The 27,515-nt window shown below is 32.6% G+C and overlaps 1 protein-coding gene across 3 annotated transcripts; it reads left to right on the forward strand.

The window, feature by feature from the left end:
* Positions 1–27,222, forward strand: LOC139501895 (uncharacterized). 3 transcript variants are annotated; one of them, XM_071291188.1, is made up of 3 exons: positions 1–300; positions 21,421–21,757; positions 23,498–27,222. In XM_071291188.1, exons 2-3 carry the CDS (start codon positions 21,475–21,477, stop codon positions 24,673–24,675), a joined length of 1,461 nt encoding a protein of 486 aa, XP_071147289.1. In that variant the 5' UTR covers positions 1–300; positions 21,421–21,474; the 3' UTR covers positions 24,676–27,222. The 3 variants fall into 3 exon arrangements, with proteins under 3 accessions (XP_071147289.1, XP_071147292.1, XP_071147290.1); XM_071291191.1 differs by lacking the exon at positions 1–300 and adding an exon at positions 9,330–9,651; XM_071291189.1 differs by lacking the exon at positions 1–300 and adding an exon at positions 21,160–21,291.
* The last annotated feature ends 293 nt before the right edge of the window (positions 27,223–27,515 follow it).

The raw sequence follows: 27,515 nt of genomic DNA on the forward strand, positions 1-27,515 counted from the left end.
ATATTTGATCTAAGATCATGTGACCGGCATACCATTCAATCAAATTACATTCGAATCAGGCCAACCGGGAATTCAAATTACAAAATACACCAAAGATAAGCATGTAAGATCTTCTTGAGAGGAATTCCGAGATAACATCTCAATATTAGTATTTGGTAGGCATGTTACAAGATAAGGCAATGCGTAGAAAATCCAATTATACCGACTTTGTGTAAGGATTATTCAAAACATGTGAAAAATCAATATCACCAGCTGATGAAGAGAAAGCATTGATGAGGAACAAAGAGCAGTATAAAACAGGTAGTTTTCATTTTTTGTAACATTTTTATGTTTTCTTCATTTCTATGGTGAAATGCTAGACATATTCTTTCCATAGGGATCTTGCATCTACAAAATGTATTCAGAATTGAGCATAATTTATAAGATGTAAGGACACTTAAAGATTAATTAATTTAATTTATGTTTATATTTGACATTTATGATTCATGTAGTCTTTTTGTGTTTGGGACTGTTTTCCTGATCTCAGTGTCATGATAATTAGGGGGTGGTATTGGGCACACATTTTTGCAATAAGGTAACTAATTATTTACATCTTGATACTATATAGATGATTTTTGTCTGATCAACATGTTTTGTGTTCCAAGCAACATTGTCTATCTGCTCCATTTGTTTTTCCTCATCAGGAAAGATTAGTGTATGTTGATGTCTTCCTGACAATGATCCCCCTTAAGACCCTCAATGATAAGCTGCTCATCCTTTAAGTAACATAATACTAAGTAAATGGTACATAGTGCTAATCTAGATAAGTAAAATGGTAAACTATTTATTTCTGTTATTTCCTAGCAATATTTGTACTAAGTGCTAATGTCAAATGAATGTTGTCTTTTTCAGTTAAATATCACTATACAAAATAAATTTACAAAATTCAAAAATCTTTGTCATTGTTTGTTGTGCATATATATCATGTATATGATATACATCTAATATTTGAATATTTTAAATCACATATACTGCAGAAGGATATTTAAGGGGGGGGGGGGGGGGGGGGGGGGGGCTGGCTGCGGCAGCTAGGGGTCAAATGCAACCACTACTTATGTGGGAAAATTTGGTTTATTAAATACATGTAGGTAAGCATGACTTGAGCTGGCTCCCTCTTAGGCAGTCAATGGCTCCCCACTTATGAAAATTTCCGAATTCGCCACATGTTCTGTGTGCATGCAACAGTTTGTAATCCTCAAATCATGGAACCCACTAAAAAAGTAGCCTTTGGCACAAATAGCGGGACCAGGGATATGACAAAAAAATGAGAATTGCTTACGTACATAGTGTAAGCGGGATACGAGAATCTGACGAAACAGTAAGGGGGATCCGGGATCAAAACCCCCAATGAGACCCCCTTGTCAAACACATTTTACTTTCAATATGTATGCTGTTGGCAAAAACAAAATAGGCCATACCTACCTACCCAACCCTACATAAGGCATGGGAAGGGAAAATCTAACAAAGAATTTGTTAAGGTGGCCTTAGCTTTATAACTATATTTACATCATTGTACATGTACATTTGCAATATTTCTGACATATGTGTAGAACAAACAGCATAATGTTACATGTCTTACATGTTTTTACAGATTAACTGCATATCATGCAAGCATTGATCATGTTGATGCTAAAATGACATGTTCAATTAGATTTATGTACATATATATGCATGTATCAAAATTCAGTAGGTTTGGAAAAATTTAGATGCACTTCTATGTAAAGATTTGTCATTTGGTTTTCGTGTTGTTTGGTTTCTGTCTCTTTGAACACATTGATGATTAATCTCCTTATGAAGTAAATAAAGAATTTTATAATTTGTAGATTACTTTTCAGATACTTCAAAGAACAAAACATATATATTCATGAAATTTGGCAATGTCAGGATTCTCTCTTCCAAATGACCCTTAAACATGAACAACACGACGGGTGCCACATATTGAGCAGGATCTGATTATATATATTAACCCTTCCAGAGCACCTCTGAGATCACCCCCAGTTTTTGGTGGGGCCTTAATTAATATATTGTTTGTTTCCCCAATCCTGACCCTGCCAAGCCAGATGTGGGTAGGTAGGTCATTGAAGGTAGGGAAATAATTTTATTTTTTCCAAAAAGCTGGAATAATATTGGTCGATATGGCAAGCATGAAAAAAAAAATGAAGAATATAATATTTGACTTAGTTTTAACAATAAAATTTTATGAGTCGAAATGTTTTTTCAGCCTGGGTCGGTCGGGATTGGGGGAACAAACATATTTTATATAAGGCCTGGGGTTTGTGTTGCTCAGTCTTTAGTTCTCTACATGTATGTCAGGGGCGGATCCAGCCATTTTAAAAAGGGGGGGTTCCTAACCCAGGACAAAGGGGGGTTCCAATTACATGTCCCCATTCAAATGCATTGATCGTCCAAAAAAAAGGGGGGTTCCAACCCCCGGAACCCCCCCTCTGGATCCGCGCCTGTATGTTGTTTCTCATGTTCTACATATTATTTGTCTGTTTGTCTTTTTCATTTTTAGCCATGGAGTTGTCAGTTTATTTTTTATTTATGAGTTTGACTGTTCCTCTGGTATCTTTCGTCCCTCTTTTAAGTATACAATGCACATTCTTTCACCTTACAAATGTGATGAGGTATAAACATGATAAAGACTTAAATTTGCTCCATAGCATTGCATCCTGCCAATATTGTGCATTATAAACTCATTCTGCTCACAATAGCATTAAAAAATCATTCCCATGGAAGGGGGATATATCTGGTATACAAAAGATTAAAAAAAAGATATATAAGAAGAAAAATTGATAGCGTTACAATAATTTAGTGTGGAAACTATTTAAAAAAAAAATTATGTGCTCTGAAATCCTGATTCATACAAGTTGTTCATTGATTATCATTTGAAATACAGATTGAAGGTCTTGAAATTAATAAGACAGCAACCCTACAGCACTTTGAGTTACATAATGTAAATAGTTCATAAATTTTCCCAAATGTTTGTAGTATAAAACCTGTCTGACAAATTACTAAGATATCAGATGATAATATTAAAGTCTTCCATATGTTTTAATTCACACTGATGATAATCAATAATAAATAAACAGAGATGAATCAGGTGGCTGCAGATTGTTTTGCAGTCTCATTGGCAGTTGGCTTAGATTGTATTTATGCAGTTAAAGTCATTTATGAGATTTTCTTCAGCTTTCGAGTGAGCCTCACTGTGAGGTTTGATAATGTACAGTAAAACCTGAGTCTAAAGTGAACCCTGGGTAAATGGAAAACCTGTTTAAGCTGAATTCTTTCAAGGAATATTTGTACAATACCTTTTACCTTTTAGTCTTTTAAGCTGTTAAGGATCAGTGGCGAATCCAGAAATTTTCATAAAGGGGGGAAGGGGGGGGGTAAGGGCATCTGACTGCCATAAGAGGACCTGCTTAGTTGTTGTTTCAGTGATTCCCTAAATAATCAACCAAATTTTTCCTTCTAAAAGGAGGGGAACCCTCCAGTAGGCACCTATTTTTCACCGCTGCAGTATTTTGCTGTTTTCCCACTTTTAAGTCTTCTACATATGTACACACCACTGGAAGTGATTCCCTTACTTTCTTCACCTGTGATCAGGAGCAATTTGAACATACATGTACCTTAGTTACTCCTGTAAATAAGGACATGTGGCAAATTAAGAGGTTTTTTTTATGAAAAACCCTTATATTCTGTATGCCAAAATTTTCTCACCTTTTATTTATTGACATGTTGAATGTACCATGTGTAATTTAAAGTGTATGCCCTTTGATATAAAATCAATTGAGCTTTCAGCATTCGGTTTTTTAATTCTTTCAATTATGGTAAGAGGAAAAAAAACGAAAGAAAGAAACTTGGTCGTGAGAATAAAGTAAATTGTTTAGTGCACTGGAATGCCATCACATTCACAGATGCGTTAATTACATCGCTGTAGCATACGGTACAATGTAATAACATTTGACATACAGATGACTTAACAATGATCTACTAGAGGCGCCATATTGATTGTAGTAACTTATTGCTGAGTCACTGTGAAGCTATTATATCTTCAAATCTGTGAATAATCCCCGCCCCCTTTTTTTTACAAAACTTTTATCAAAATCTTGATGTTTATTCATTCAATTGCAATGATTTATTGATATTTAACCATGAGGAATCCATTGTTACACTTGCCAGTCTTTTCATCTCTTTCCCCTTTTTCTAATAACCATGCATGGCCGCATTTCGGGATTTATAACTTCTCTTCCTTTGCTCATTGTTGAAGACTGTACAATGACCTATAGTTGTTTATTTTTGTGTCATTTGGTCTCTTGTGAAGAATTGTCTCATTCGCAAATGTACCACTTCTCATTTTTATATTGGCCTAGCTGACATCACTCTCCTCAAAACACTTTGATTGTAGATGGCTTAATAATTATGTACATTATATATTTATAATGAGATATTAATTGTATGTAACAAAATCGAAATAACTGCTGAATCATCAACTATTACCCATGCAACTGAAATCAATGAAATTTAACTGATCAATACTTCACTGCATTTTATCATGTTTAGTATGCTAAACATCACAAGAATGATGGCTGATTTCATTATTTTTCGATTATTCCACTACATTTTAGAAACTTACAAATGTAACAAAATAAAAACCATGGCACAACCTAGCAAAGATGGAAAGTTGCAATAAAGATTGACTGCTTCAAGGCGGATTAAGGGGGGGGGGCCTTATCCCCCTTTTTTTGGGAAAAAAAATGGTTGCTTATAAAGGGATTCACTGAAGCGTGACTGGAGCAGGCCCCTCTTAGGCAGTCAGTGGGCCCCCACTTATGAATTTTTCTGGATCCGCCACTGTGTGGTGTCACCATGTACATGTGTTTCCCAATAGTTCACATTTAATTTGTGTCTGCTATCTTTTTTCTTTGTTGAAATCATATTATATTTAGATATTTGTGTAAATAAAAATGGAACCTCAGCCTTTTTCACCCAGAACCCTGACATTCAAAAGTTACCGGATCCTTTAATAACTTTATCTCTTTTTAAGACACCCCCTAATCCTCCCTTTCCCTTAGTAAAAAACAACAAAAGAACTACATGTAACAAATAACATCTAAGCAATTTAAAGTACTAATTTTCTTAGCAATGTAAAAGATGAGAGCCTTCTGAATCTGAAGCGTTTGACAGTATTGATTAGCATTTGCTATCTCTCTCACAGCATGTAATCTTTAGAAGATATGTAGTTCTTGATAAAACTTGGCATCATCCCCTCTGTGACATCTGATTTGTTTGTAATACAAAACACATAGACTACATCATTCTGTGGAATGTACTAAGGAATGAGGGATACACTTGGAGGAATGTACCAAGGAATGAGGGATACACTCTAAGACACAGAGAATCAGTTCACAAAACATTTTATGAGAAAAAATGATTGTACAGTATAACTTTTGATGACTTTTAGTTGTAAGATTCTTTGTGAAAAGAGCTAAAATGTACCTTTTTTTTCCTCTTAGATAAGATAAAAGTTATTAGGTTTACAAATTTTAGCTCATAGAAAAATCTTTTTTAAGAAAGATTGTAAACACAAAAAAACATTTGCAAAGCCAGATTTGAGTTGGGCATTTGGGTTAACCTGGTTAAGGTTATGATTTATGAGACTATGAAGTTGCTTAGAAAAACTGTGGTAAACAGATTATCATAGGTCTTTTTGTTCATTTTTTTGTACATAAATTAAGCATTCAGTTATCGATCTTGTTTGAATTGTTTGAATTTTGTCATTTCATGGCCTTTTATAGTTGACTATGCAGTATTGGGCTTTGCTCATTGTTGAAGGCTGTACAGTGACCTAGCTATATTTGTTGATTTTTGTGTCATTTCGTCTCTTGTGAAGAGTTGTCTCAGATCATTGGCAATCATACCACATCTTCTTTTTTATATCAATGGTCTTTTAAACTAGAGGTTGTGTCTTGTTTGCAATTCATATCACGGCTGTTCCCCTTCCATGAGATTCAGAGAATCCTCTATTTTGAAAAACCATCAACAATATATAACATGTATAAGTATTGGTTTCTCCTAATTCACATCCATTTTCTTTTCTTTTTGTCAGACGCTTACTTAACCATAATTCTATGCAATCAATTAAATGATGGATTTTGTGTCAAATTCATTTCACACTGTTGAGGTCATTTTAAAGGGAAGTAACTCCTTGATTTTATTGACTATTTTGAAGTCAGTAGAACCAAGAAGGTTATTTAATTTGTGACAAGTCTTTTAAGATTTATATGACAATTGGAAAATAAACTAGTGTGCTTACTTATTTTCAAATTTACATGTTTCAAACTGACTAAAACATGTAAAATAAAGCTATGATAATTCAAGGCCAGTTTTGACTACCAGAGATATTTAATATGACATAATTATTTTTTGAAAGATTTTTTCCTGCTCTAATGTTCATTTCAATAAATTTATGCAGCAAATATGTAGTTGATAGGAAAAACATAAATTTGAGTTCAATAAACATATTTTATATTGCAATGAAGTGTAGATCAAAGTTAAGTACAAATTACATCACATTCTCTTAAAAACAGGTTGTTGTCTGGTTTTGTAGTTTGATAGATTGCCTTAACAGAAACTTAAATCAAAACTTCTCATCTGGAAGTCTTTAAGATTTCTTTACATTCAAAATCAATGTTATTCTTTAAATTTACAAGTAGTGTATGTAATATTATTCATGTATTCTCCTTTTCATAAGTAAATTCCGTCTACTGATGAGGACATGGATTGAGAAAAAAGTTGTATTTTTCATGGAAAATAAATTTCCTGGTTTTGCGGATAGTAAAATTGAACGTCATTGAAAATTTAAATTCATGGTGATCCTGTACCAACAAAATCAACGAAAATTGGTATCCAACAAAAAAAAAAATGAATCCAATATGTGTTAGTTGATAATTCTTTATTTGAATGCAAAGTTACACCCAATGGGAACTTGTAATTAATGGCATACAATTGACATAAGTAAAATCACAGGTAGGTCCATCCTAGGATTACTAAGTTTGCTTATTTTAATGTAAGGTCAAAATTTATACATTTGTCATATCTATAAGTTCAAGAGGACATACAAATAGAGAGTCATAATCACCTACTAGTATTTCATTCATAACAGAAAGTGACTAATACAATTGTAAGTCCAGGTCTGAGTACAAATAGTCCATATAAGACTTATTAAAGCCAAATACTAGTTTTGTCATGTTTGTGGACAGACATTTCTCATTTTTTTACATCAAAAAGTGACTGTACATAAAACATAGAGTCACTTTGACCTACTATTAATGCATGAATAACCAAGGTCAAAGTTGAAGTTGTAGAAATGAGATTGTTTTTGGCGGTCCTAAATGAGAGCTTTTGAGTTGAAGGCTGAGCAATTTATGCTCATAAACCACCACTGTGGTCTTGTGGATAGGTGACTGCCTCAAGTATGCGAGGTTGTGGGTATAATCCCTGGCTTGGTTTCTTCTTATTTTATTTACATGTTTGTATTATCATAGATGTAATCTATGGTATTATAAAAAAGGTCCCAACAGATTTTCATGGTATTATTATGAAAGTTTCTTATACAAAATTAAAATGGTAACAGAACTGCTTATATATCATGTATATATTAGTAATTCCAATCCCCTTTAAAACACATTTCATTTTTTGCAAACAGTCTTTTGTCTATCTAATGCTTACACAAAAGGGTTAGCAAATATGCTGTCAATTTGCTTTTTAAAGAAAACTTGTATATACAAGCGGTTATTTGGAGGTCAGATATACATAAAATCATTTATTTACAATCTTTTAAAGCTTTCACAACTTTAATAGTATCTGATGATAAATTTATGGCTATAGATATTGAGTGTCTTTAAATTATAATGAAGTAATTTAAATTTAACAAACAATTAATGTTTACAAAGGGTGGAGATAATTGTTGGTAAATATTTATGGTTCTTCTTTATACGGTACTTTAATTAAATTGGATACTATATATCTACATTGTATTTGTGGTTTACCATTCTTTGCCGCAAGTTAATTGTTTTCTACTAATGGTATTAATTAAATTAATATAGAGATCCATTATTTGTTACACCTTGTGATCAATTTATTTGGCAGTCAGTAGCTAAGGTTTGAACGTTGTTTTTAATTTACACTTTTCTACATTGTATTATATATATGTATATATATATCTTATATTAATGACAAAGATCTTTTAACCATATGTTTACATTTCTTACTGCAATCCTATTTATGTTATTTTTGTTGAAATTCCAAATCACAACGTATGTTGAGTCAACCCATCTGTCTGTGCGTCTGTCTGTCCTCACATACAGTTAATACAGAATGCTTGGTTCTAATTTCAAAGATCACTTTAGATTTTTCTTTTCCATTTTTTCAACACCTTGGAAACATTGTCAACATATTGACTTTTAAACCTGAGCTTGTATTTTTGTATAACTTCAAGATATAACTGGTACATTCAATTATAAATGTCAAATTCAAAGGTGGTACATTTTATTTACTTTAGATAGAGTTATCTAACTTTATTTTGAAATGTCCTGCACACAATTTAGCATGTGGTAATTATTCATTAATTATATAGCTATATAGACATGGAATTTAAACCGGTTTGACAAATTATCTCCCATTAATCATTGTGATATTTATAGAGTTATCTCCCATTAATCATTGTGATATTTAAAGAGTTATCTCTCCTGTTTAAGATCCATTAGAGATTTCAAAGGAAATTGCATCTGGAATAAATACCTTAAGAAAATCTTGATTTCCTACATGTAACTTTAAAAAGCTTTTTAAATGTGAAATTGTTGTGGAATTTATTTATATTTAATTTATGTAATTTTACTTAAGAACAGCATGCATTGTGGAGGTATAACTATTATACAATACAATTTTTAGCTGCGAAAAGTCAAGTGACAAAAAAAATCAGTAGTTGCAGTCAAATTCCAATTAAGTTTTCTCGTTTAATGTGGATCCATGAATTTGAAAAAGTGATTCCCTTTGGAAGAAATGTTATGTAATATTGAATAAATAAAGTTAAATCCACTGAAGCTTAATAGTAATGTTTAAACTTTTATGGAATACTAAAGTGTGTCTTAATGAGTTTTATTTTCAAAACAATTTAATGTCACACTTAAAATTCATTCAATCAACATAATGTACACTAATAAACATGTAACACCTTAGATGAAAATCTAGAGTAATTTTGTCAAGGAACTTGTCACATAGCCTCAAACAAAAGTCAAATTGTGGTTAATATAAGTTTGATTGAAGAGAAAATTGGTGTACTATGGGCTAGTAGTTTTAACAAGGCTACATAATGTTATTTACTCATGCAATGTGTGCATCGATGGAGAGACAAATACAATTAGTGTGTTTACGATTTTATTAATACCAAAACATCACAAACAAAATGGGTTCTTTATGAGCAAATATTTTACTACGTACATTGACATAACTTCATAACATCAATAATTTCGTATAATTTATGTGATGTTATTTGGAAATAGATAAATATCATGAAATCTTGTTCCTAAGAGGTTCGTTACAGCATTTATAGTAAGTTCTCTTATTTTATGTATTTCAAATTATATTAAGGTCTTTGTTAAAGAATGAATTTAATGCTGTAAAAAAAATAATTCATGTACTACTGGTTTTACATCCCTCCGTCTTTGATTTTTGTTCCTTATTTTATTTGAAAATTTTTCCCAATAAAGAAAAACATTATTTATTGAAAAAAAAGAACAGTTTCAGTATTTTTTTGGCAAAATCTGAAGATACTCAAGTTATTTTTATAAATCTTTGAAAATGATAAAAAAAATATATATACTGTCAGACGAAAATATAAACTATATATAATATATATAAATTTGTTAGTATATCATGTATACAGGTACTTAACAGAGACATGGCTGTGTAATAAACCTATATCAAAATCTCAGTAATAGAAATTTGTATTTCAAGAGTGTTTATCAACACATTTGTAAATTTCCAATACATGTAATGTTTTGTTGTTATCAATCATGTGATCTTCATTTTACCAGACCTAACAAGATACCTTGTTTGTAAGTTTTTTAAATGATCAATCAATTTACTTCTGATTACATATGATTGGTTGTCACAGTTCATTGAACTTTGATACCTGACCATTTTACCTGGTATAGGTAAGAAATAGTGGGATTAAGTCAATGTTTATTTTAGATGACTTAAAACTCTGTAGTTTTCAATATACATGGATTCTTAGGATATAAATATTAAAAAGGATTAATTTAGGGCATAATTAAGGACAATTCATGAATTGTATATACCTACATGGAATTATAATTCTTCAGGTAAGTCAAAAGATATGTCTTTTTCATGTCAAATGACAATTTCAGGTAAAGTAGTTATTACCATTTCAGTCTTGAAATCACATTTGATATATACTTTTTGTTTTATTAAAATATAATTAGTTATCAAAAGTACCAGGATTTTAATCCAGTACGCCAGACGCCCGTTTCGTCCACATAAGACTCATCAGTGACGCTCATATCAAAATAGTTATAAAACCAAACAATACAAAGTTGAAGAGCATAGGGGAACAGGCAGACTAATATTTGAACTTTGTCCAGTAAATACCATTACTATATTTAGGTAAATTTGTCCAAACCGTTATAATCTATATTAGTCCAGACCTAATTTTTCTCTTTTTTAAAAGAGATAATAAGTCATATCATAGTTTATACAATGACAATTTTCATCAACCTTTTCCTTTGGCTCCTATTGAAGTGAATGATTTTAATATACAATGTATAGTCCCTGGGAATGATCAGTTATGCTCCTGTATATGTTACTCCAATCAATTGTATGCAGGCCCAAACCCAGGGTATTGGTCTTGTGTCCGAATCTGCATTCTTCAGAAAGACTCAACCTAAAACAAATTGCTCTACAAAGTGATTTTAAACAATTTAATATTTGAAGGTAGTCATAACCAAAGGAGAAATAAAATCGGCAAATTGCAATTTAACCCCAAATCCACAGAAAAAAACTTACTTTTATGCCCCTGCCTTATAGCAGAGGGGGGATTAAGTTTTAACCTTGTCTGTCTATGTAAACATTTGTCCCGCCATACATGTACGTATATGCTGATGTGTGTAGGTCCCAAAGTTGGTTTTCAGTTCTTAACTGATTATAGTTCGCATCAACCAAATATTAAAAAAGCTGAATACAATGCTTATTACCATATAATACAGATCAAGTTCAAAATTGGGTGGCATCACATTTACCGTTCTTGAGTTATGCTCCTTTATAAACTTAAAAATTGTATAATTTTTCGTTTCTGTTCTCCATCTTTAGTTTGCCTGAACAAAATGTTAAGAAACTTGTACACAATGCTACATTTTGTAATATAACTTAATAACCACAAAACATAGATCAAGTTTGAAATTGGGTGACTTCACTTTTACCGTTAGTTAGGCCTGTTTATATACAAATGGAAAAATTGTTGAATTTTTCATTTCTGTTTTCTAACATAAGTTGACAGCTGTCAACGTATATTTGTTCCACCTAACAGAAGTTCCACTGGAAACTTTGTTATAAACAATGTTATAATACCTATTCCTGTTGGAAAAAATATTCTATACCATTTATTCCATTAGGAACATATACTGTAATATTTATTCCTGTGGAAATATTATTCCAGAATATTTTTTCCTTTTGGAACTTTTATTATAAAGGAACTTCTATTCCGTGACACCTCAATGCAACCAAATGTTATGAAAGTTATACACAATATGTGTGGTGGAGTAAGTTTTTCTCTGCAGTCTTTAGTTTTCTTTCTTGTGTTTTATACATTTATATATTCTGTGTGTCTTTTGTCATTTTTTAGGCTTTGTCATTTTGTTACCCAATTAACTTATGTTCATTCAAATATTGTTACCTATTTTCTTCTCAATTTAATTTCAATTTTCCTCTATTTTATCTTCATTCACCTGAATGTCAAAGACCTTAAGCTTGGTAATAACAACTATAAATATTTTAACACCAAGATGATAAAAGGATAAATCAATTTTTGGTATAAATAATCAAATCACTTTTCAATCTGATTAATATTTACACACTTCAAGTATATAATAATAGATGCAAACAAATAAATAATTATTTGTCCCTTAGCTAGCGGTTAAAAATGTAAAAGAAACATGTATGTGTCTAAATTACATAAACTTTGTAATGTTTACAACACAAATATGGGTTTCAAGGACAGCAAAATGTAATTTTGATTTAAAAAGTTTTGAGAATACTGTAAAATGTTCATGATGATGTTAGGTGCATATAATTTAGTATAAATGTGCATGTATACATTAAGATTTTTCAAAATGGTTTAAAATGATATTTTGATTCAGTCTTTAAAAAAAACTACAAATGAATTACTAAATAACCTGAGTTCCTGATTTCAAAGATTTTAATGTGTAAATAACTGAAATATATAATACATGAAATGAATTTGTAACTGAAATCAGTGGCGGATCCAGAACTTTTCCTAAGGGGGGCCCCGCTGACTGACCTAAGGGGGGGCCCGCTCCAGTCATGCTTCAATGATTCTCTGTATTAAATCAACCAAATTTTTCCCACAAAAGGGGGAGGCCTGGGCCCCCCAGGGCCCCCCTCCTGGATCCGCCTATGGAAATTTTACAGAATGAGGTATGTTGGATAGAATTATCGACCTAATCCATAGGATTATCAATTTCTTAGTCTGTTAACCTATTTTGGGTTGAAAAAATCTGAATGCTAAATCTGTATAACCTTTTGAAATTTTTTCAAAACAGACCAACATTTATCTTTATTTTTCTGTTTGAATATTTTAAAACCGATCAAAGTCTTATACATGTACATGTTTACCTGCAATTGTATAAGATTTATTGCTCTCCAGCACAGCTCATATATGAGGGTCGTAATGGGGGTACCTTCATGATTTATTAGCGTCAAATTGGTTAAAATTTAACCGTGATTGGTCTAAATATCCTTATCGTGATTATTTGAGACCTGAGTGAGTCTGACGAATCACGATAAGGATATTTAGACCAATCACAGTTAAATTTTAACCAATTTGACGCTTATGGTAACCGCAAATGACTGTTTGATGCCTGACGTTAAAGGGCATTACTACCCATACCCCCCTTCCAAAGAAATAATGCCTGTTAAAGTCAACGTTTTGTTCGAATTGTGACTGTTAAAGTCGCGTTTTTGAGGCCAAATACCCCCCCTTTGGAAATTCCTGGCTACGGGCCTGCTACCCTCATATATATATATATATGCTCTAGAGTTGGTGGACAAGTTTAACTATTTGTAAGCCAGCTAGCTAGTTCAACCAAATTAACCAATTTCTGATCATTGGGATTTGAGAGGCTGGCTCAGCTTGGACCTGCTTACTTTTTATAAATATTTTATAACTATCTAAATACCATTAATATGGTTAACCCAATAAAATACCAATTAAGTGGTCTCATTATTTTTCCAGACTTGGTTAAAAAGATGTCTTGCTACAAAATTTTGAGAGAATCATGTAAAAGTTTAAAATTGAGAATGGAAATGGGGAATGTGTCAAAGAGACAACTCGACCATAGAGCAGACAACAGCAGAAGGTCACCAACAGGTCTTCAATGCAATGAGAAATTCTCGCACCCAGAGGCGTCCTTCAGCTGGCCCTAAATAAATATATGCATTTATGTGTCAAATTAAATAAGCACTTCAATGTGTGAAATGCTGAATATTATTTTTATTATTCATCATTTGCATGGATTAAATCCTTGAGGAAATTAATGAAGATGTACAAGAATTCATTGACTCATATAATAGCTTTCAGCAACTCTATAACTGAAATACCAGGGAAATTATCCTCTTTAGATATTAAAAGAGTCTTTGAACTTGAAAGATTTTAACACTTTTCCTGTTATGAAAAATGTTTAAACTTTTCCTCTACATATTTTAACCGATTTATTACATAAAGCTTCATATCACACTGTCAGTCTAGACCACCATTAAGAAGCACCATCATGCATCAATTGTCATGTTTATTGATGTACATGTATGAGGGTCTGAATGGGGTTTCTTCTTCCCAGTTAAGTGTCTAACTATCCAACTGAGTGAATTAGGTAGTTAGTTTTCTTGTTTGAATTGTTTTACATTGTCATTTCTGCATGGGCCTTTTATAGCTGACTAAGAGGTATGGGCTTTCCTCATTTTTGAAGGCCGTATGGTCACCTATAGTTGATAATTTCTGTGTCAATTGGTCTCTTTTGGAGAGTTGTCTCATTGGCAATCATTCTACATCTTCTTTTTATGCCCCACCTACGATATTATGCCCCACCTATGATAGTAGACGGGCATTATGTTTTCTGGTCTGTGTGTTCGTTCATTCGTCCTTCCATCCGTTCTTCCCGCTTCACATGCTTCAGGTTAAAGTTTTTGGTCAAGGTAGTTTTTGATGAAGTTGAAGTCCAATCAACTTTAAACTCAGTACACATGTTACCTAGATGATATGATCTTCCAAATTAGGGTTTTTACCTCAATTTCACGGTCCACTAAACACAGAAAAAGATAGTGCGAGTGGGGCATCTGTGTACTATGGACACATTCTTGTTTATATATGCAATTGAGTGAACATGCATGTCTGTCACTCATACATGGCGCATATTGAACAGACAGGAGGCCTGAGTACTCTGGCCAAAAATAGAATTCCAGGAAAATTGAATGGTTACCTACAATAAAATAATAAGAACTATATACACTGGTTATCTAGTTGAGATGTTGCTGGGTCCAGAAGATGGTGTCATGTCCCTGAAGTCCTCTAAGGATCTGTTCTCCACTACACATTTGTGATTTACAGACTATTGTGGATTCATTCCCTGAAGTCCTCTAAGGATCTGTTCTCCACTACACATTTGTGATTTACAGACTATTGTGGATTCATTCCCTGAAGTCCTCTAAGGATCTGTTCTCCACTACACATTTGTGATTTACAGACTATTGTGGATTCATTCCCTGAAGTCCTCTAAGGATCTGTTCTCCACTACACATTTGTGATTTACAGACTATTGTGGATTCATTTTAAATTCACGGGTCTCCTGTATCCACGAAATCAAAAAAAAATTGTTGAATACCAATTTTTGTGGATTTCGTGGGTACAGGAGACCCGTGAATTTAAATGTTCAAACAATTTCATTTTTTTTAAAAAGAAATGTATACAGACTTTGCCAACACCATGAAATTAGATATCCATTAAATAGCAAGTTTGCCTCAATCCACAAAAAGTGATACTGTGGATTCATTATTATTCGATAGATACCAATTTTCGTGGGTTTCGTAGTTACAGGTGAACCACAAATTCAAATGTTGAAGGAATAGCATATTTTCAATGGGCTATGTAAACAGAGATCAGCAAAACCACGAAATCAAATATCCACGAAAATGCAAGTTTTCAGCAATCCACAAAAATTGATACCAACGAAAATAAATGAATCCACTAAATCCACGAAAATAATTGAATCCACAGTAGAGGATTGAACCAGCAGAATGTGCAGAATAAAGGGCAAAGGAATAAAAAATAGAGTGTTATGGGCAACAAAATGAATAAAAAAGAATTAAGGCAAAATAAAAAAAGATTAGAGAAAAATGGTATGAAAAGTTACAGAAAATAAATAAATGCCTTGAGCAGTTGAGTGATATCCCCCATTCACACTCTTGATCATGTATTGATGTTGGTGTATGACACAAATTATATACATGAAAGTAAGATCATATGACTAAATGTTGAGATTTTAAATCCTTCAGACATTAGTTAACATGATTTTAAATTATACATAGAGCAGGTTTTCACACAGATTGTTGATTTTTTCCGATTATAAGTCTTCAATATTTTGACATGTTAATACACCCACTGATTTCTCTTACGTAACTACCTGTATAAATATATAAGTTTTATATCAAATGTTCTGAAAAGATTTGATAAAGTCTGATAGTGATTTGGTGCAAGTAAAGTACTGAAGCTCATTATATAATATTTTCAATCACATATTTTGGGCGAGGTGTGTAAATGTAATCTTCTGTGACGTGCATAAGAATATTTTTTTTATCATTGCAAGGGAAACAGATCTATATATTTTCATAGAGGCATGACTTAAGGAAATTAAAACAGGTCATAACTGAATTCTATAATAATAAGGTCAAAATCTGTGTCATGTTCTTGGTATAGCAAACCTTATGAACCTATGATCCAGCCACTTTAAAAAGGGGATGGGGTCCCAACCCAGGATAAAAAAAAGGGGGGGGGGGGTTCCACCATATGTCAGATGTCCCAAGGATTTGTATTGTCAGATGTCCATGGAATTTATGATTTAAAAACAGACCTATTTATTTTCATAGAGGCATGCATGACTTAGAAAATTAAAACAGGTCATAACTAAACTCTATAATAATAAGATAAAAATCTGTCTCAAGTTCTTGGTATATAAAACCGAATGAAGCTATAGTTCTGAAGTGGGACATCTGACCGAGGATTTGTATAGTCAAGGATTTGTTTAGTCAGATGTCCCAAGGATTTGTAGAGCCACATGTCTTAAGAATTTGTATAGTCAGATGTCCCAAGGATTTGTATAGTCAGATGTCCCAAGGATTTATATAGTCAGATATCCCAAGGATTTGTATAGTCAGATGTCCCAATTAAGGATTTGTATAATCAGATGATCCAAGGATTTGTATAATCAGATGCCCCAAGGATTTGTATAGTCAGATGTCCCAAGGATTTGTATAAGTAGATGTCCCACGGATTTGTATAATCAGATGCCCCAAGGATTTGTATAATCAGATATTCCAGGGATTTGTATAGTCAGATGTCCCAATTAAGGATTTGTATAATCAGATGATCCAAGGATTTGTATAATCAGATGCCCCAAGGATTTGTATAGTCAGATGTCCCAAGGATTTGTATAATCAGATACCCCAAGGATTTGTATAGTCAGATGTTCCAAGGATTTGTATAGTCAGATGTCCCAAGGATTTGTATAATCAGATATCCCAAGTATTTGTATAGTCAGATGTCCTAAGGATTTGTATAATCAGATGTCCCACGGATTTGTATAATCAGATGCCCCAATGATTTGTATAATCAGATATTCCAGGGATTTGTATAGTCAGATGTCCCAAGGATTTGCATAATCAGATGTCCCAAAGATTTGTATAATCAGATGCCCAAAGGATTTGTATAGTCAGATGTCCCAAGGATTTGTATAGTCAGATATCCCAAGGATCTGTATAGTCTGAAGTCCCAAGGATTTGTATAATCAGATGCCCCACGGATTTGTATAGTTATATATCCCAAGGATTTGTATAGTCAGATGCCCCAAGGATTTGTATAGTCATATGTCCCAAGGATTTGTATAATCAGATGTCCAAAGGATTTGTATAGTCAGATGTCCCAAGGATTTGTATAATCAGATGTCCCACAGATTTGTATAATCAGATGCCCCAAGGATTTGTATAATCAGATATTCCAGGGATTTGTATAGTCAGATGTCCCAATTAAGGATTTGTATAATCAGATGTCTCAAGGATTTGTATAGTCAGATGTCCCAAGGATTTGTATAATCAGATGTCCCAATGATTTGTATAGTCAGATGTCCCAAGGATTTGTATAATCAGATGTCCCAAAGATTTGTATAATCAGATGTCCCAAGGATTTGTATAGTCTGATGTTCCAAGGATTTGTATAATCAGATGCCCCAAGGATTTGTAGAGCCACATGTCTTAAAAATAGTCAGACGTCCCAAGAATCTGTATAGTCAGATGTCCCAAGGATTTGTATAGTCAGATGTCCCAAGGAATTGTATAATCAGATGTTCCAAGGATTTGTATAGTCAGATGTCCCAAGGATTTGTATAATCAGATATCCCAAGATTTGTATAGTCAGATGTTCCAAGGATTTGTATAGTCGGATGTCCAAAGGATTTGTATAGTCAGATGTCCCAAGGATTTGTATATTAAGATGCCCCAAGGATATGTATAATCAGATGCCCCAAGGATTTGTATAGTCAGATGTCCCAAGGATTTGTATATTCAGATGCCCCAAGGATTTGTATAATCAGATGCCCCAAGTATTTGTATAGTCAGATGTCCCAAGGAATTGTATAATCAGATGTTCCAAGGATTTGTATAGTCATATGTCCCAAGGATTTGTATAGTCAGATGCCCCAAGGATTTGTATAGTCAGATGTCCCAAGGATTTGTATAGTCAGAAGTCCAAAGGATTTGTATAGTCAGATTTCCCAAGGATTTGTATATTCAGATGCCCCAAGGATTTGTATAATCAGATGCCCCAAGGATTTGTATAGTCATATGTCCCAAGGATTTGTATAGTCAGATATCCAAAGGATTTGTATAGTCTGATGTCCCAAGGATTTGTATATTCAGATGCCCCAAGGATTTGTATAATCAGATGTCCCAAGGATTTGTATAATCAGATGCCCCAAGGATTTGTAGAGCCGCATGTCTTAAGAATTTGTATAGTCAGATGTCCCAAGGATTTGTATAATCAGATGCCCCAAGGATTTGTAGAGCCGCATGTCTTAAGAATTTGTATAGTCAGATGTCCCAAGGATTTGTATAGACAGATGTCCCAAGGATTTGTATAGCCAGATATCCCAAGGACTTGTATAGTTAGATGTCCAAATGATTTGTAAAGTTAAACTTACTATAGAAACCCTTGATCTGACCAAGACAGAATCAGCTTCAGGTTAAAAAGGACCAAACAAAGATTTTAATGTATTCTTTAAAATCAGGCCAAAATACTACAAATTTCATATATAGAAATAGCTGTGTTATTACTATTATTACATTTAATACAAAATTACTTCTTTCTCTGGCACATCAAATAAATAACATAGGGGATCCCTTAATTGTCCATTATTTGTGTGTACCGGTAACCTCAGTTTTGGTAAATTATTTCTTAATTTGTCGCACTCACTTTCATATAAAGCATAATTCAATATGGCCTGATGCAGAATGTACTTTCTGAGGATATATTTGTTTAAACTTAAAGTCCTTAGGTATTAGCTTTTGAAATAAGTCCAACTAATATGAACAAAGTTATAATGATCACCTTCTTGATAATTTATCAAAATTTTGACTTTTTTAACATTGCTAGATCACCTCAATATATTAATTTTCACACATCCCACTTTTAAGTCAAGTTTCACAGCAGGATATTTTGTTCACTCAATCAATTATCTTTAAAATAACCTTCAATTATCACCTAATCATTTGGTCAATAGAATCACATACTGGGAAGTATCTATGTTTAAGTAGTCCTAAGGGTTGGTCAACAAATTTAACCAGAAGATCGTGACTCAAACACTTATAATATTTTTGATCAAAAGCTTCAACACCAGGTTTCATCATGTAAGACCAGGCAAGATATATACATGATATAATGGCTTAGACATTCTACAACAAGTAGAAATACACCATTGAAATTTTCACTTGTGCATGTAATTAAAGTCCAAAGAATTACACAGGATTTTCACTATACATGTCCAAGAGTTCTTGGCTTTTGTCATAAAACTTTATGCACTACGCTGAGTACAAAATTGTGCTTTAACCACTAGATACAGTACCTATTTAAAAAGAGTCTGATATCATTTAACTTTTGCATTTACTTCATGCTTCTTGCATTGCTTGAAGACTTAAATTGCCATGGCCTTATTTAGAATCCCATTTCCTTTTAGGGGATACATTTAGATAATTTTATTGTAAGGATTATTGATTTATAAACAGAATAAAAGTTTTATTTTAAGAATTATTGATTTATAAACAGAATAAAAGTTATTGCATGGAATCAATCATCAAACAGCAACTATGCAAATAATTTACTGTTATTTATGTGCAGACAAATGATCACAATTAATTTCAACGGCTCAAATCTGGGTTATTTACTTCAGCTGTGTCGATTTTATTTGAGTCTGAATTTTTTATTATTATAATCCTTGAACTTGCTTTATTTGCTTTTAAACTTACTTTTTCAGTCAATTTATGGATGGGTAAGGGTTGTGTTGTAATTTAGGGTATACAATTGTTGTTAATGGGTACTTTAAAACATTTAAACCCGCTGCATTTGTTCGTACCTGTCTCAAGTCAGGAACCTGATGTTTATATTTAGTAGTTGTTGTTTGTTAATGTGGTTTATAAGATTCTCTTTTTTTATATAAATTAGACCTTTGATTTTCCTGTTTGAATGATTATATACACTAGTCATTTTGGGGATCCTTTATAACTTGCTGTTCATTGTAAACCAAGGCTCTGTGTTGAAGATTGTACTTAGACCTATAATGTTTTACTTTCACAAATTGTGAGTTGGATGGAGAGTTGTCTCATTCACCAGGCACTCATACCACATCTTTTAATATCTACTTGGGGGCCACATTATGAGTGGTCTATGTAGTTACTACTGTAATCACTAGCCAGTCAACACTGAGGTTTTGAGTTCCAAACCCGCTTGTGCAGGTGCACTCGACTCCCATCTTAATTGACTAGGAATGTCAGTTTGCAGTTTCCTCCACCAATTAAAACTGGTCGTCACAAAATAGCTTAAAAGTGGCGTTAAAACACCAAAAATAAAAAATAAAACAAATATCTACTTAATTGCTGCTCCTATGTCCTTCCATTAAGACCCTCTTTAGGAAATATCTTGATTCATTGATTGTCAATCACTGGTGGTTTATGAACTGCAGTAATCAAATCAGTGTTAATTAACAATAATAATTGACCTTGCCAATCAAACTAATTAGTAATTATGTCAATTAGTAATTTAATTAATTGGATAGATCTGACATAATGAATACACACGGCCTTGATAATACAGGTATGACATGGAGGATAAATTATCATGTGACATGAATAAAATTATTTGTAATATGCTTTTAAATATCATATCATCTATACAGTTATAAAAGATAATTATGCATGTTATCATTTTATTATTTATACAGGTATGAGAATTTGTCACTGTGCTATTTCAAACTAATATTTTTTTGTGAGTTACTGTGAAAATTATTAAAACCAGACATTGAAAGTGTTATGTATTATGTCTGCTGCCTTTAATAACAGGAACTAGATTTAGTGGAGCTTTTTGATTCACTGTGGCTGCATTTATTTTGATCTGTACCGAATTAGGTGATCTATAGTTGTTAATTTCTGTTCCATTTGGTCTCTTGTAGAGAGGTGTCTCATTGGCAATCATACCACATCTTTTTTATATAGATTTAAATGCAATATTTAACTTATTTTTATTTTTACTTTCAGATACCAACTATAGACTGGTGAAAAATTGAACTCACCTAGCTGTCTAATAGTGCAATGCTAACAGAACAACTGACCAATCGACAGGACCTTGTTCAATCTTTAGATTCAGATGCAATCCTTGATTATTTGTTACAACATGGCGTTCTAGACGATGCTACCTGTAACAGCATCTTACAGGAAAATAACCGGGAACAGAGGAACACAGCTTTGTTACATCACTTGGAGTTAATAGGAAGTTCTGCCATTGGTCTGTTTATCAATGCATTACGCCAATCAGGACAGCTGACTCTTGCCAGCTCTCTAGATAAACATAGAATTAAACCATGCTATGGCAAAGGTTTGTCATCATATATCCTATACAGTTACTTCCCTTTACGAGGTTTATACTTGAGTAGTCTCCCTTTATCTGTGTCACTATTCTCTAAAAGGGTTTTGGATGGGGTCTTTAAAATATTATCTCTCCAACCATTTTCTCTATTTTTTGTCTTGCTTGACGGAGTCGAAAAGTGAGACATAGGTATGCTGTTTCAGGCAGCGGCGGTGGCGACAGCAGCGTCAACAATTTATTAGTTTGTGATTAGGTCTAGTTTTTGGTGAACCACTAGTGGTTAGTCAAAGATATTTGGTATGCAGTTGTATAAGTATTGACACATAATTACCATGTAGATTATTTGACCCTGCCCCCTCAGTTATGGTCTATTGACTTTGAAACTTTTGTTTAGTTTTCATGTATTAGTTCGTGATTAGGTCAGTTTATGGGGAACCACTAGTGGTAAAGTAATGATAATTGGTATGCAGTTGTATAAGCATCAGCATATCTCATTTCCATGGAGATTATTTGCCCCCCCCCCCCCCCCCCATTCATGGTCTATTGACTTTGAAATTTTTGCTTAGTTTTAATGTATTAGTTTGTGATTAGGTCTGTTTATGGGGAACCAGTAGTGGTAGGTCAATGATACTTGGTATGCAGTTGTATTAGCATTGGCACATCTCATCACCATGGATTTTTTTACCCTCCCCCCTCAGTTTGGTTTATTGACTTTGAAATTTTGCTTAGTTTACAGTTTACATGTATTAGTTTGTGTTTAGGTTTGTTTAAAGAGAACTACTTATGATAAGTCAATGGTATTTGGTATGCAGTTGTATTAGCATTGGCACATCTCGTTTCCATGGAGATTGTTTAGCCATGTATCTTCAGTCACGGTTCATTGACTTTGAATATTTGCTAAACTTGCACGGTAAAGTGTTGCTTTATTTTATTTCAACATTTGCATTATAGAAATTACAAAAAAGAGAGACATATCTCTGTGATAACAGTTTATGATATATATTTGACCATTATTCTCTATTTTGTATTTTTCAGCCCCATTATTCTCTAATATATTCTAGTCCATTTTCTCTTAATCCATTATTTATTTTGCCCTTTTATTCTGCAAATTGTGCCCAATATTTGTCTTTCAACACCATTTTGAACACAGAGGGTGCATGGTTAAGGGTCATTTTCATGCAACGTGTTTTGACATTTTTATTTCACATGCAGCTGTGAAAAAGGTTTGTTATTCACTGTTGTTCGTGAAATCGGTAAAAAGATCAACAAGCAGGAAATTTTTAATTGTTGATTCACTGTGAAAAGGCAATTTTATTTCACGTTCTTCCGTGCAGATACCCTCCCTTATATATATATCCCCTCAACACAGTTTAAGTATAAAATATAAACAGAAAGAGATGTTGGGTATACATTTGTGTAATAGCAACCTCTATAAGACACAGATAACCAAAAGTTTTATCGCAGTCAACATACAGTCTATATATATGGAAGTTTTTAACGACCTTGACTGGCTATACAGCCCTTGCACGGTCGGTAACTATAACATACAATCTAAAACTTAATTAAGTTCAATATAAAAAAGTGTGTACAAGTCAAATCTGTAAGTGTAAATTAAATGTAAAATTAGTTTTCAGCTGTTCAATATTGTATTATGATGATAATTGCAATGAAGAAATGTAAACATATAACTCACACTCTTTGTTTACACTTTTATTTACCATTATTTACATCATGTCTCTTTTAATTCAGGTTATTTGGAGAAACAAAGGCACAAAGGGCAGATAACTCTTAATATACAGGTGGATGCTATAAAGGCTGTTTTTCCTAAATGGGAGGAGGGAGATTCCTTTGAGGAGAAACATGGAGATACTCCAGAAAAGGAGAGGAAACTCTCCTGTTTTGATGGATTATTACGTACGCCAAGGCGAATGCATAAATCCTATGCCGACATGACATTAATCGACGATCCAGAAAACTTTATGTCGCCAAAAAGTCGTAAAAAGTTAGATTACTCTTATGAAAGTGAACAGGACTCTGATGATGAACAACGTAGGGGATTCTGTTTTTGTCTCTGTGGTCCTCGCAAAAAGAAGAGACGGAAATCGCCAAACAAAACACAACAAAAATATGTCAACAGAAGGAATGATCGTAGCGCTAATGATGAACTGCTCATGAAAGTTTTGAAACAACCACATTCTTCGCAAACACCAATTACATCGACTCCTAGTAGTCAAAATATATATACTGATTACCGTCTGGTAAAGTCTGAAATTAAACAGGAAACCAGTGCTAAGACATCTGAAAAGACAAGAACTAAATCTCCATTAAGGGATATATCTAATGAAAGGAGAGGTGATTCTAAAAATAGAACAGATTCTCCTTCTAAAAATAAACATGATGCTGGAGGATTACCCAAAATGCAAAGCAAAACAAACAGTCATGTTAACAAAAGGGACAATAAAGAAAATTCATCTCCATCAATGAGGAAGTCTGGATATAAGGGATCAGTACAGAACTCTAATGCTAATATTTCATGTGATTCTTTAAAGTTAGAAAACTTAGAACCAATTGAACATTGTGTCATGTGGAAGAAAAGGGGACCAACTTTCGATGGCTATGAACAAAAGTTTTATGATATTCTTAAAACAAAACCTCATTTAGAAATAGTTAAATATTTTGAACAAATACGTGGCACGTTGGTGCTTCATATTTATACAGAACATGGTTTAATTATTGGAACTATTTCTATGACCATTGCACAGCTTAAGTCATTGAAAAAAGAAATAGATAATGGTCAAATTTTATGTCTGTTAGAGAAGTGGTTGCTATCTGAACAGATTAACAATGATATAGGTGTGAGTGAAATGAAATTGAAAATTGTGACAGATGATAACGAGTTTGAGTTGGCTTACGATGAATTACAGTAAACAAAACACGATGAATTACAGTAAACAAAACACAATGTAAACAGGTTTATATACAGTGGATTCTTTTATTTTTTTCTGGATTCAAATTTACATGGATTTGAGAAAATAATATTTTCATGGATATTTTATTTTGTGGTTTTGCTGAAGTCTGAAGGAATTTTGTTTTTGGTTGGACAAACATGATGCTTAAAATGGTCTGACAACACTTGGTTCTACTTTCTGTTAATCAACTCATTGCATTGGCCAAACTTTTGAAAGTGTGTATAATGACAAAACCAGAAGATTTTGAAAGGTTTTTATAAACAGAAAGATTAATTGACTGAATGAATGATACTAAACATGCAGTATGGACTTTGCTTATTGTTGAAGGCTGTATGGTGACCTATAGTTGTTAATTTCTGTGTTATTTTGGTATCTTGTGAAGAGTTGTCTTATTAGCAATCATACCACATCTTCTTATTTTATGCTTAAAGGTATTTAACTTCTTAAACAAACCATAGTAAATATACATAATAAGATAAACAATTGTTTTTGTAATATCTAGTCATTTCAAGACTGTTGATTGTACCAATGCTTGCTTGAATTCACATGGAACATTCCTACCTACATGACATGTATACATATTACTTGCATGTATAACTCATGTAACATCAAGATCACTTTTATGTCACTTTTTAAAAAGTTTCATCCATTATTTATGTTATTGTTTTTGCTGCAGTTTTTATATCTAATATTTTATTCTGAATTATGGACCAGTTAGAGAAAATATTTTGAAGAATTTGCAGAGCATGTTTTTATCGGTAAAATATTTTACTGTTTTTAACAATGTAGTATAATTAATCATTTTACTTATGATTAATACAAATATGTTTTTGAGTAAAATTATTAAATTGACCTAATCATTTTAAATGTCCATTATACACAACGACTGACTGATTGTTTTTGCTAAATGTCCAGTGGCAAATATTTCATGCAAATTATGTGTTTTTTTAGATGATAAATGCAACAAGATGTATATGGTACATGTATGCTTGTAATATATTTCTATATTTATTTTAAAATCACAAATTGAATCCTTGGGCTTTTAGAGCCCTATTACAATGTATTATATTATTTTTGTAATTGTTTTACCCATTTCGATCGTTGTTGATGTAACCCAAGGATTTTGACTAGTTCATCAATGAAGCTTAATTGTAGTACACTATTTTTGAAGTCAGAATTGATGGACCATGCATATTATATCTTGTTTGTTATACATGTTATATGTATGATGTATTTTCCTAGATTTACATCTTGGAAGAATGCAGGTGTGTTGAATATTGTCATTTCAAAATTGATTGTTCATGCATACCCATAGAGCCATGGTGGTTCAGGGAGTTCATATGAATCCCCTCTTGAAAACAAATGCGGTATGGGCTTTGCTCATTGTTGAAGGCAGTACGGTGACCTATAGTGTCATTTTGGTCTTTTATGGATAGTTGTCTCATTGGCAATCATACCACATCTTCTTTTTTATATAAGCACTGTTAAAGTCAATGTTCTGTTTGAATTGTGACTGTTAAAGTTGAGTTTGTGAGTCAAAATAACTCCATTGGAAATTCCTGGCTACAGGCCTGTTGTTTGTACCCAAAAGATTTCATTTTAAACAGTTGCTTATAGAGTTATTATTTAGTATTGAAAGAGAACAACAGTTATATATGTATTTTATTTTTTTTACCTTTGAGGGTGAATGGCCCTTTGGTATCTTTGGTCTCTCTTTGGTAAATGTCTCTTGTTAAGACCTTTTATTGATGAACTCTCATTATCATAGCTGTTCTATGTGTAACATAATTAACAGGCTATTATTTCAACTTGGAATTCTCTTAAATTATGGAATTTGCATAATTTCTCTTGCTTGAAATGTATAATAAATTCCATGTTATTCTGTTTAAATGTTTTGAGAGACACATAATACTTTCCATAAAATGTATTTTATTTAGATAGTGTTGTGCAACACACAGTACATTCTATTGAAAATGTGCTATCTTCTTTGTAATAGAAAGTGTTGTAGTCCGCACAGAACATTATACTACAGAATAAACATGAAATTTATTAAAAATTTTCAAGCACAAAAAAATATGCAAATTCCATAATTAAAAACAATTCCAAATAATAGCCTGTTTGATATATAGTTGATTCTTTGAATATGATTGGTTCAGATTATTTTTCAACAAAATTCTTACCAGTAAATTATTGTTTTAATGCTACTATTTAACAAACTTTTAAATATTCAAATTATTTTTATAGAAATTCAATTTGTTTTTATAACTGAATTTTCATAATTATTGAGTAAGACATCCGTTTTATATTATGTATTTTTTTAAAGTGTGCAATTTACAAACGGGTTTTGTAGTAAATGTATTTATGAGTGTTCAAATGCTACTTGCTTCCAAAATATGTTTACTTCAATGGTCAGGCAACTTTTGAAGTCAAATCTTGCAAAGTATGTGCAATTTTGTCATATCATGCCTTAAATTATGCATTCATAATTAAATTATTTAGAAACAATCTAAGAATTAGTTTTTATGCCCCATTTATTATGCCCCATTTATGGGCATTATGATTTCTGGCTTCACGGTCATAAATTTTCGAGCATGATTTTTGTACTCAGACTCGAAAATCAACCAATCAAATTGCTGGATTTCATGTTTCAAGCATGATTTTTGTGCTCCGAGCACTAAGCAAAGTTTTATGCCTTCAAGGCCAGGTCTGTGTATCCGTTTGGCTGTCGGTCCCACTTCAGGTTAAAGTTCTTGGTCGAGGTAGTTTTTGATGAAGTTCAACTTCACTGCAGTCCAATC

The sequence above is a fragment of the Mytilus edulis genome, chromosome 13 (genome assembly GCF_963676685.1).
Source record: "Mytilus edulis chromosome 13, xbMytEdul2.2, whole genome shotgun sequence".
Classification (NCBI taxonomy): Eukaryota; Metazoa; Mollusca; class Bivalvia; order Mytilida; family Mytilidae; genus Mytilus; species Mytilus edulis.

Coding starts and splice junctions, on each gene's coding strand:
- LOC139501895 (XM_071291188.1), top strand. CDS start 21,475: ATGCTAACAGAACAACTGACCAATCGACAGGACCTTGTTCAATCTTTA. Junction 21,758..23,497: donor TAAACCATGCTATGGCAAAG/GTTTGTCATCAT, acceptor CTTTTAATTCAG/GTTATTTGGAGAAACAAAGG.